General features: G+C 33.4%; 1 protein-coding gene across 1 annotated transcript; it reads left to right on the plus strand.

The window, feature by feature from the left end:
- The first annotated feature begins 1,093 nt into the window (after positions 1-1,093).
- Positions 1,094-4,340, plus strand: LOC127086117 (NADH kinase). Its single transcript, XM_051026834.1, has 5 exons — positions 1,094-1,272; positions 1,580-1,825; positions 1,924-2,004; positions 3,157-3,308; positions 3,648-4,340. The coding sequence occupies exons 1-5, from the start codon at positions 1,198-1,200 to the stop codon at positions 4,021-4,023; spliced, it is 930 nt and encodes a 309-aa protein (XP_050882791.1). The 5' UTR covers positions 1,094-1,197; the 3' UTR covers positions 4,024-4,340.
- Positions 4,341-12,499: the final 8,159 nt, after the last annotated feature.

Genomic DNA, 12,499 nt, shown 5'->3' on the forward strand with positions numbered 1-12,499 from the left:
TGTTCATGGAACTCTTATAGTCGGTCAAAAGGAAGACATAGTTTGATCAAAAAATTACATACATGTGATGGTAAATATGTAGTAATTATTAATTTTATCCATATCAGTAATAATTGATGTCAAAGACGTCCAGTATCTGACTGGACTTATTACTAATGTTTGATTATTGCATGAGAGGACCGTTTACCGTTATTTTTTATAATCAAAGATTGAGAATTAATGGTGTATTTGATATTTTTTTTTGAGTCTTTTAATTTATAATTTATAAGTAAAGATGAATGTCTATATAATAATTTATTGACATATCAGTAATGATGTTGTATGAGTGTAAATTTTTCAAGTGTTTATTTGATTGCATTCACACATATAAGATAAACATGTGATGATGGTAAGAATCTATTATTTATAAATATTAATTGTAACAAAATATCACTAGCAATTGATTTTATTGTCTAAATGATTGACCTGAATGATGCACTTGATATTTTTGTTAGTACATTTTTTGTTCTGTATAAACTATATAGTTTATGTATACTTCTAATTTTTTCTCCTTAAACTAGTGATGTTTCAGAAGAGCATCAACATCAGAGGTTTGTCTCTTGAATAAACCACCTTTCCATAGCCGCCTGGGAAAATGATTCACACAACACCTCTATTTATAACAAAAAAAATTACACTTTACACTAAGACGTCAGACCAATTGGCACCTCCTCTACAAAGTAACACATGAGCGCCAATTGGATTGGCAACACCATGTGTTTTAGCCAATCCAATTGGCGCCTCCTCTCTAACTTTAGGAGTTGGCGCTGGCGCCGGGAATGTTTTTGAAATCAAAATTAGTTTAGATTTTTTTAAAAAAATTAGAGATATTTGATTAAAAAATTCTCTTTATTCCATTACATTTTTCTCAATTGTATTACATTCTCCTCTATTCATTTAAGTGTATTCGAAGTAATTAATAAGTAACATGAATATTCTATTTTTCATAAAAATCTAACAAAAACGTGACAAAGAAAAAAAACGAATGTGGTAGTTCTTTTATTAGAAGTAAAGATGGTAGTATATATATATATATATATATATATATATATATACTCACATAAGGAACAAAGTTGCCAAAGTTGCTTGTAAGTGCTATTTCAATTTCAATTTCAATTTCAGTTTCAATTTCAGTTTCAATTGAGAGAGCAAAAGAAAATGACGATGAAGAAACTGTTACTACTGCTAAAACCCTCTGTTGTATCTCCGCAACCTTCCCACGCTCACCCTCTGGTAATTCTTCTTCTACTTCTCAATAATGGCTTCATGGTTAGCACCCACTATGTTTCTTTTTCAATTACCCACTTCTTTTATGATCAGTTTTGTTTGTAATTGTGTTATTGAATCTTGAAGGGGTTAATGTGTTGAGTTTGTTTCACGCTTTCTTGTTTGCACGCATCTTGTTTGATAAAATGTCTATATGGGTATGGTTATATTGTAATGTTAATATAGCTGGATTTTATGAGTTGTTTCTTGGCAAATATCTAAGAACTTGAACCTTAGTTGAATTTGAAGTTCTAATACTGCTAAAGAAATGCAGGTCTTACACTTTTTGAATAATAGGCATAAGGTGCACCATGAATCCATAAACTTTTGTCAAGAGATTCTGCGGAAAAAGTCAGTTGAATGGAAAGCAGTGCTCGGAAACAATTTAACAGAGCCCATCAATAATGTGGACCTGGTTGTTGCAATTGGTGGCGATGGAACTCTTCTGCTGGCTAGCCATTTAATGGACGACAAAATTCCTGTTCTTGGAGTGAACTCAGATCCTACTCGGATTGATGAGGTTTATATACATGCAATCTTTGTTTTAAATATTGATAATTGGCTTTAGAATTTAGACTTTTCATTTGAATTAGTTGATTCATATTTTATTTGTAATAGGTGGAAAAATTCAGTGGTGAGTTTGATGCTGCCAGAAGCACTGGTCATCTTTGTGCTGCAACTGTTGAAAACTTTGAACAAGTAAGACTAGCTCTTTCCTAACTTTGGAGCAAATAGTAGATGTTACTACTTGTTGAGGTTCAGGATGTAGAGACTTGCATTTTGCGGAATGAAAACTTGATTTCTTCAAATTTGATGATGCTGTTGTTATAATGATAAACCAGTAATTATCTATGTGAAAACAACTATGATACCCAAAATTACCTGTCAATGCTATTTTAGCCTGGAATAACGATAGGTTGATAGGACAAGTTTGAGGTTCAGAATGCACCTCTAGTCAACGATGAGACATTAGAAAAAGCTACACCATCGTGTTCAATATCCACTATACACAAATGTGTGCCAGAATCCATTTCTATATACTGTTTTGGCCTCTAAAATTTGATGCTGGTGTCAATAATATAAATACTGCTTAACTTATAATTTGATGCCAATCTGGCCTCACAAGGGACAATAGCTTTTAAGAGAAAGCCTTTTTAATTTGGACAAATGTGTTGTTTCTCTGAATTAATGTTCACATGTTGATGTATTACTATGCTAATTTTTGCAAGACTCATTCAAATTTGGTACTAATATGTTCAGCCCAAAATGCTCATTTCTAGAGAATTACTTGTCTTGGTATGTATGTGCAAACGATGAGATTTTTCCTTCGTACATGAACTCCATGGAAAATACTTTTGTCGCAACAACACTCCTGTGAAAGGCGTGTCCGGTTCTGACACCGCTTACGTGATTACACTCAACTAATTCATTTTTTAATAAGGTTTAAAACTTATGACTTGTATTAACATATGGGAATTAGAAGTGCCTTTTACCTTCTTACTATGCTGCACTAATGCTTTTACCCTTTATAATTGTAGAAAGGATAAATTTCTTACACATACATAGGGATATATCCGGTAATTATAGGCTATAACTTTAAATCTTTTCGCCTGTCATATTTTTTTTATACAACAAAATTAAATTAACTTGTATATCTACATGGACCCCTTTTTTAACATCAGGTGGAAGAAACTTTCCATTAATTCTAAATTCTTCAATCAAAACTCTATGAACAAGTGCTACATCATATGATTTCATCATTTCAGTTACATCTTGAACAAGTGTAAACATGAGCTTAGATTTTTTCAGTATGATAATTTTTTTATCTATTTTTTCTTGAATCTTTTTCAGGTTCTAGATGGTATACTCGAAAATCGAATAACTCCTTCCAAGTTAACAAGGATCAAGATATCTGTAAATGCACTACACTTGCCAACTTATGCTCTCAATGATGTCTTAGTTGCAAATCCATGTCCTGCTTCAATCTCTAGATTCTCCTTCAGGTAATGTCTTCCATGTGAGATATCAAAACTCTGATTCATGTACTCTTTTTCTTTTGGACCAAAAATACATTTTAGTCTTTGAGAAAAACTGCCAGACTAAACTTAGTCTCTGAAATATAAGTTCAAGTTTTAGTCTCCAAGAAAAAAAAGGTTCAACTTTCTTATCTCGGGATAAAAGTTACTTCTATTCTTTTTAAGGACCAAATTGGTTCTCAGCTTTTCTCGAAGACATAATTGAGTATTCACACTTTTTGGTTTTACTTATTTTCATCTCCAAAATTAATTTTGTCTCCCACCGCCCAAACAAAAGAGAAGCCAATTAAGCTTATTTGTTTGCAGAATTACAAAGGAAAATCAACCATTTTCGCCACTAGTTAACGGTAGATCAAGTGGTCTAAGGGTTTCAACAGCTGCCGGTTCAACGGCTGCAATGCATTCAGCAGGTGGATTTCCAATGCCCATTTTATCTGGGGATCTCCAGTACATGGTAAGGGAACCTATCTCGCCCGTGGCAGTGTCTAACTCTATGCATGGATTGATTAAACAGGACGAAACATTGAATACTAGATGGGCTTGTAGAAAAGGTGTGATATATATTGATGGTTCTCATATCAACTATGCCATTAAAGATGGGGACCTCATTCAGATTTCTCCCAAGGCACCTTGTTTGAAAGTTTTCTTGCCTGATCACTTGATACGTTTAGAAAAGATGTAAAGTGAAGTGAAATTCACAGTATATCTTCATCATAAGCTGATGACTTTTAAGCATGTAGGTGAGAGAGATAGAGAGAATGATGAAAAATAAAGAAGTTAAGAAAAAAATAGAGAGAATGGAGAGGATGCAGAGGGTATTTGGAAGTAGAGGATCTAAATCTAGTGATAATAGAGGGATCAAGAGTTTTGTATGACCCCCAAGTTAAGAAAAGAGTCATTTTGAACATGTTTACTGCGTTTTGTTGTAAATAGCTGTGAAGAGTGCCTTTCCAATTATGTGCTGACATTTTTACTTGTTATTTCAATGATGTTATCTTACACTAGGTTTAACATTCTTTAAATTTTTTATTGGGAGTGTTTTGTGATTTTTTTGTTGTTGATTTCATCTGTGCATTAATTCCATTGCAAGAAAAGGGTATTAGAATTAAATAGTGTATATATTGTCTAAAAGTACATAATAAGATTACATTTTCTGTAGTATATTTTGATTAGGTTTAAACAGTTTTCTTTAGACAAATGAATGATCAATGACAATTCTCTTAGTCAATGGATTATACTATTTCGCTTGCTATCTTTCTTCACATTCTCATAAATTGTCTTGAGTGTTTGTGATTTATACACTCAAAATTTTGAATATGCATTATTCTACTATATACTTGAATAAATTCTATACAAATGTCAATATGCAATGTGGCTAGAACTTAAGTGAGATATTTTTAGAATGAAAGTTAAATTTTGGGTCAAACGGTAAGACATGTTATGGACCAAATAGACTGTCAGTCCCCATTATCATCTTCACTATTTAGTTTCTGAGTAGTATTGAGATCCAACCATTCATGAACTTCTCTGTTGAAGAACACACCCCCATCATTTTTTCCTTATAAGCTGCTTCCATATGATTCTCGCCATTAACCAGTCCCTTAACACATATAGAATTGTCTCTTCAACCTCTGGACATTCCCTGCAGTATGGATCACGAATCCTTCTTTGATGAAGGAAATGCTTCATCTTCAAGCCACCATGATAAAATAGCCAAACAAAATATCTGATCCATTCAGGCGCATTGATACTCTAGATCCTGCTCCAATGCTTAATATTATCAGTGCTATTATACTCACTTAACCTGTTAAATGTGTCCAAAATTGTGAATTTATCATTTTCAGTCCCTCCCCAAGTGAATCGATCTACATAATTACCAGGTCTAGGCGAAGGAATTAACAGAATTTTATTAAGAATCTCTTGAGGAAACAAAGAATGCAGCATACCCCAATTCCAACTTCCATTTACCATTGATAAGTCTGCAATTATGACCACATTATGGTCTATGTTATGATCTTGAATGAAATTTTCTAATCTTCCATCCCATTTTAGAAATACAAACTTGATTCATGAATGTAAGCTTTCTCAGCCTCAGTCTTCAAATTTCTTTGTTGCTCTCTTGATGAGTTCTGATCTATTGATGGTGGTTCTGGCAGAACGAGTTCTAGGTTGAATCCTATTGGATTGAATTTTTAACTGCTTGAACTTTTATATATGGGGCTTATCTTGCCTACTTTGTTGTTTTGTTGATTGTTGGATTTTTCTTTTGTATTTTTATTTGCATCCTTGATATTCCATTTAGCATTTCTTACACTAAGTGACACCATATTTTTATACTTGGTTCCCTCCTCTTAATTGTATATTGTTTTTCCATTTCAAAAATATTTTGAGACCTTTTTTAAATTCTAAATTCAACTCATTCATTTAAGAAAACTAAAACAATTAGACAAACTACATCAAACCCTAATCAATGCTAGTAACACAAATTATAAAAAAGAATAGGATGTTATATCTTATATATTTTAAAAGGTGTGTCCAAAATATGACATATACTAATTCTCTTTTTCCTTTTGAAAAGTAACACATTTGTTCAGCCCATTCCATTTCCATATTTTATCTATATTAACACTGTTCCTATTATTTTATCAATAAAATAATATTATCCGATTGTAATTCTAATTTATAAATGTATTGGCATTTCTTTGATAATTTGTTTTAACAACTAGTTTCTTTCGTCATTCATCACTTATTTATCTTTTGATATATTTACATTGTAGATTTTTTTTAAAATAATCATGTTTTAAAAAAAAAATACGAAAATAATCAATTTTTCAATTTTTTTTCCAAAATAACCATGTTTGGGAGAGGATGCGCGAGGAGTGTTGGCGTACCCCCTAAAAAATTAGAAGAGGCGCCAGATGTATTGGCGCCAATGCATTGGGCTCCTAAAGGAGGAGCCAATGCATGTGGCGTCTGCTTGGCCCTCCTAAAGGAGGCGCCAAGGGCAATGGCGCCTACATGGCCCTCCTAAAGGAGGCACCAAGGGCACATGCATTGGCTCCTCCTATCTCTCCTATTATAAAGATTTGTTCCACAAATTTAGCTTGTTTTTAGCGGTTCAATATCAAACCATATTCCCTACATTGAAAACTTACTATTATTCCTAAAACTTTTTTCCTACTATTGTTTCAATCAGTCACACTTTTGTTCCTATTTTCTCTCAATTTTCCACCTAATAAAAATACAATATATCAATTTAGGTCTCACACGTAAACATATTTTAGTCTACAACCTTCCAGCTTCACAAAAAAGATACACACAAAAACAGTCATATTCTCTTAACTACCACATTTTTCATGCATTTCAACACTGCAGAAACTATAACCTCAAAGGTACCATATTTCCATTTATTCTATTTATTTTCTTATAGTTTATACTCTTTCTAATAATAAGAAAAAATAATTATCCTTTTAGAAAGACTAAGCACTCGACCAGTCAACCGTAGGATATCAAAATTCAGTGTTGCTAAAGAAAGCGTTAAAGGTAAGGGCCTTCCCCATATATTCATACTACATAAAGATTGTGTTGTGGAATATTGTTTAAACCTGTACCTGTTAAAATAAAAATATAAAGTTACTAAAATATAATTAAATGAAAAATAACAAGTTAGAAATAATTCTGGATTTGATTTCCAAATGTATCTTTTAATGATAATTGTGTTTTAACCTTATTATCCTTTTAGAGATATACTAATGTATTGTTATTAGTATGTATCAATTTGTTACCGATGGTGTTTGTAAAATTTCTATTATGATCATAAATTCTATCTATGGTAATATTTTCCTTTTCATATTATAGATGTATCCCTCACTTTCGATTTCGTTATTTCTTGCCGTACCCGGAATAGAATAACAATGAGACAACTTGTAATTATAATAAGGATATTATTTAAAATACAAAGTTGATAGCTTTGAAAGAAATAACATAAATATTGTGCAAAAAAATATCTAAGAGTTATGTCCAAACTAAATATAATGTAACTATTATATTCATTTTCTGTATTAATATTTACATATATTATTACTGTTGGGTTCCGACATTGAATTTGTGAAGTAGTTGCATATATTTGTGAATGATTAATTATTGATAGTCTCTAGTGACTTGTATCTCTAACAAATAATTTTAATATATTATTGAGACATTCATCATATATGATGTATAGAAGTGTCATTGTGTTATGCCTTTGTGGCAGCGTGATGTTTTCGGCTTTTGTGGCAAGTTTGACGCTTTTCGGACCTTTGTGGCAGGAGCCTTTGTGGAAGTTTTTCCCATTGGAATGGGTTCATTTAGCCGGATCATTTGTACCTCATATAGTAGTTTAGTCACATTTCATTTCATATAATATAAGCAATTAAAAAAATGTATTAATTATATTTTAATTGGTGGAGTCTTTCTATACTATTTTATGACATTTTCTTATGGTGAGTATGATTTAATGTGGATATGGAATTTGACCCTTACAATTAATATTTTAGGTACTCAAGGAGAAAGACATGATTGAATGTGTTGTTTGAAGCGCGTGTGGGGGAGAAAATAGGATTTTGCAAAATTAGCATTTTATTTAATAAGAGAATAACGTCATTTTATTTCACTTATTGTTAGCGTATGAACTCGTTTGGAAATGTGGATATTGATTTTCTTCTATTATGGATTTTCCAACTATTTCTAAATTTTATTAAATCTATTATTCTCTAAATTTTATTTCAGTTATCGTTATAATTATTCTATTTTATATATATAAAAAAAACAACTACAATTTTAATAGCATCCATTAAATAATATCTTTGAAAAATGTTACATTTGGTATTAAAGAAATAATCCTTGGACACACATTTTTGGGTGGGACAATCTTATATGGCGTATGAGTATGGAAATTTTGTGATGTCTGAGTTATTTAGGGCCTGTTTGATATGGTTTTGAAAAACTGTTTTTTAGTTTTTAAAAATTAAAAATTATAAAATTTGTTTGGTAGTCTAATTTTATAAAACTATTTCTCAAAACTATTTTCTATTTGTGAGTTTTTAAAACTAAAAATCTAAAATAGGTTTTAGAGGTTTTGATTTTTTGATTTTTAGTTTTGGAAATTAGGAAGAGGACAAAACAAAGAAAAATGATACTATATTCATCAATGACAAATTTGTAACGATGTTTAGCTTTAAAACAATTTTTAAAAATTAGATTACCAAACATGTTTTTTCCTCAAAACTTTTTTTTAAAACTTAATTTCCAAAATAATTTTTAAAAACTAAAAACTAAAACTAATTCAAACGGGCCCTTAGTCTTCTAACATTTTATATAAACATTATGACTTTTTATTTATTTAATTATTTATGTTATGTACTAACAAGTGTGAAAAAACTATGTGTAGTAAATTTATTTGGATACCACTTACTTATAGCCGAAGTGTTAGGATGAAATCTTAAAAATCCTTCTAATGAAAAAGTAATTGTAGGAAGTTACAATGAGTCGACGAAGAACTTTTACTGACCCACAAAATATCCAACCAATTGCTAACATGGCAGACATCATTCAGGCAATTCACGCAATGGCTACTGTTATTGTTGAACAATCTGTAACTACTATTCAACAAGCTGAAACTTCTGCCCAACAAGCTGCAATTTGAGCTCAACATGAAGCACTAAGGGATCAGAGAGAGGAAGTCGCTGCTGCTGCGAGAGAACTGACAGATTTTAATCGTCAAAATCCACCAAAATTCAAAGGGGAACATGACCCAGACAAGGTTGATCTTTGGTTATAGGAAATTGAGAAATTTTTGAAATGTTGCATTTCACAGATGCTAAAAAGGTGGAATATGCAACCTTTTTGCTTAGGAAAGAGGCTGAATCTTGGCGGCGGGGTGCAAAGCAGCTAATGGAGAGTAACAATGAAGCATTGGACTGGGCAACTTTCAAACATAAATTTATGGACAAGTATTTCCCATCTAGTGCTAGATATGAGAAAAAAGCTTAATTCCTCAGACTTTACCAAGGTAATATGACTATCTCTGAGTATGTTGACAAATTTGACTCACTAGCCAAATATTTCCAATATTTTCGTGACCATGTGGATGAGAACTATAAGTGTGAGAGGTTTGAGCAAGGACTCAGATATGAGATTAAGGAATCTGTGGAGCCCTTGGAGATTCGTCAGTTCCAAGTACTAGTGGAGAAATGTAAGAAGGTGAAGTGGATGAAGCAAGGACATCCGGATAGATAGGTTGCTGGAGGACTGTCTAGGCACCAGGTAGAATATGAGAAATTCTATTTAAATTTGTTAAGAATTTTATATCACAAAGCCTTTTTTTGAACAAGGACATCAGGACTGCAATAATAGGGGCAAGCAACAACAACCATACACCCGATCTCAAAGGGGTGGAAGAGACCACCCTCAAACACAGTTCAAGGGAGGTCAGAGGCCACAAAATTCAAGTAGTATCCGCTGCTACAACTGCAATAAGGAGGGACATGTGAGTACTCAGTGCCCAGAAAGAGAAAGAGTTTGTTATCTTTGCCATCGACCAGGACATTTTGCTAGGGATTATCGAGCACCAAGGAGAGATCATGTTCCATCTACCAACAACAATAATGATGCTATCCGGCGTACTACTAAGGGACAAGCCTATCACATTAAAGGTGAGGAAGCTTCGAATGCCTCAGGATTAATCCAGGGTGAGTGTGAAATTGCAGACAAACTATTCCCAATATTATTTGATTCTGGTGCTACTTATTCTTTCATCTCGCTAGAATGTGCAAATTCTGTACAATGACTTGTTAATTCACTACATTTTGATTTGGTGGCCACAATACCATCTTTTGAACCTGTAATAATTAATGAAAGCTTGCTTACAATGCCCCTTAGCTATCTTGGGCATGAAATTCAAAGTCAACTTGTTTTGTATTCCCCTAAAACATTTGTGAGTGATCCTTGGGATGGACTGGTTATCTAGTCATCATGTTCTTTTGGATTGTGCTCGAAAGTCTGTAATCTTTTCAGACCCCGATGTTTCTCGATTCCATAACACCAACCGATTGAAAATTTCTTTGAAGGGAAGCATCCAGAAGTATGCATTCTTAAATTCTATCAGCATGAAACCAGAAGTGACGATTAATGAGATGCGAGTGGTAAGAGAGTTTCCAGAAGTATTTCCATTAGATATGTCGGGGTTACCTTCAGTACGTGAGGTTGAATTTGCTATCGATGTGATCCTAGGAACTGTACATATTCATATTGCTCCATACAAAATGGCTCCATCTGAGATGTTAGAGCTTAAAAGACAACTTGAAGACTTGCTATCAAAGAATTTTATCCGACCAAGTGTCTCACCATGGGGAGCTCCTATATTATTGATGAAGAAGAAAGACGAGAAGTGAAGATTGTGTGTTGACTATCGACAACTTAATAAAGTCACTATCAAGAATAAATACCCTTTACCACACAATGATGACTTGATGGACCAACTTAGAGACGCTGGGATATTCTCGAAGATTGATCTGAAGTCAGGATACCACCAGATTCGAGTGAAGGAACAAGATATATCCAAGACAATATTCAGAACATGATATGGGCATTATGAGTATTTGGTGATGCATTTTGGAGTGACCAATGCACTCGTGATTTTGATGGACTATATGAATCATATCTTCCATCCTTTTTTATACAAGTTTGTTGTAGTTTTCATTGATGACATCCTTATATACTCCAAGAGTAGAGAAGAACATGAGAAGCATTTACTTAGGGAAGTGTGAATTTTGGTTGGAGGAGGTGAAATTCTTAGGCCATGTAATCTCAAAGGAAGGTATTACAGTTGACCCCTCCAAGGTTGAAGCCGTAGTTTCTTGGGACCAACCAAAAACAGCCACTGAAATTAGAATTTTTGTGGGATTGGCAGGATATTACAGAAGATTCATTGAAGGATTCACCAAGATTGTAGCCCCATTGATACAACTCACTCGAAAGAATCAAATTTTTGCATGGACGGAGGAGTGCGAGAAGAGTTTCCATCTAATGAAGGAGAAATTGACTACATCACCTGTGTTAGTACTACCACAACCAGAAGAACCTTATGAAGTTTATTGTGATGCTTAATATCATAGTTTGGGTTGTGTACTTATGCATCATAAATAAGTTGTGGCTTATGCTTCAAGGCAACTGAAAATTCATGAGAAAAACTATCGCACTCATTATTTGGAGCTTGATGCTATAGTATTTGCACTTAAGATCTGGAGGCATTACTTATACGGTTGTAGCTTTGAAGTGTTTAGCGACCATAAGAGCTTACAATATTTATTTGATCAGAAAGAGATTAATGCTAGGCAGAGGCGATGGATGGAATTCATCAATGATTATGATTTCACTTTGCAATATCACCAAGGAAAAGAAAATATAGTGGCAGATGCATTGAGTAGAAAGCGAGTTCAGCTCTTAACTATGGCATTGAAGGGGTTGGAACCGTTAGAGAAGTTTCAAGACTTGAACTTAGATTTAGATTCTTCAAATGAGAGAGTGCATTGTGGAATGATCACTATCGATAATGAATTGATGATTAAGATTACGACCCTCTAGGGAGACGACAAAGAAATTCAAGAGAAGAGGAAGTTGATGGAGACCTAAAGAGCACCAGAGTTCAGATTGGGACCAGAGAAAACTTTACGTTGTAATGGGCGTGTGTGTGTTCCTAATAATGCAGAATTGAGAAAGACTATTTTGGATGAAGCCCGTAAAAGTAAGCTGAGTATTCACCCTGGAACGACAAAAATGTATCAAGACTTAAAGCAAATATTTTCGTGGCCAGGAATGAAGAAGCAGGTGGCCGAGTATGTGGCTTCTTGTTTGACATGTCAGAAAGCTAAGGTAGAACTTTAGAAGCTAGCTGGATTATTACATCCTCTGGATGTTCCACGGTGGAAGTGGGATAGAATTTCTATGGACTTCGTAGGGGTGTTACCGAAGACTTAGAGCAAGTTTGACTCCATTTGGGTGATCGTGGACAGGTTGACGAAATCAACTCACTTTAAACTAGTGCGGACCAATTATAATGTAGCCAAGCTTGCAGAGATATATATTGCAGATATTGTGAAACTACACGAGGTACCTTCTAG

Source organism: Lathyrus oleraceus, chromosome 5 (genome assembly GCF_024323335.1).
Source record: "Lathyrus oleraceus cultivar Zhongwan6 chromosome 5, CAAS_Psat_ZW6_1.0, whole genome shotgun sequence".
NCBI classification, from domain to species: domain Eukaryota; kingdom Viridiplantae; phylum Streptophyta; class Magnoliopsida; order Fabales; family Fabaceae; genus Lathyrus; species Lathyrus oleraceus.

What these genes read in the sequence shown, in the direction of transcription:
- LOC127086117 (XM_051026834.1), top strand. Translation starts at nt 1,198, where the DNA reads ATGACGATGAAGAAACTGTTACTACTGCTAAAACCCTCTGTTGTATCT. An exon ending in CTTCCCACGCTCACCCTCTG is followed by an intron (nt 1,273 to 1,579) that starts GTAATTCTTCTT and finishes AAAGAAATGCAG; the next exon opens with GTCTTACACTTTTTGAATAA. An exon ending in ATCCTACTCGGATTGATGAG is followed by an intron (nt 1,826 to 1,923) that starts GTTTATATACAT and finishes TATTTGTAATAG; the next exon opens with GTGGAAAAATTCAGTGGTGA.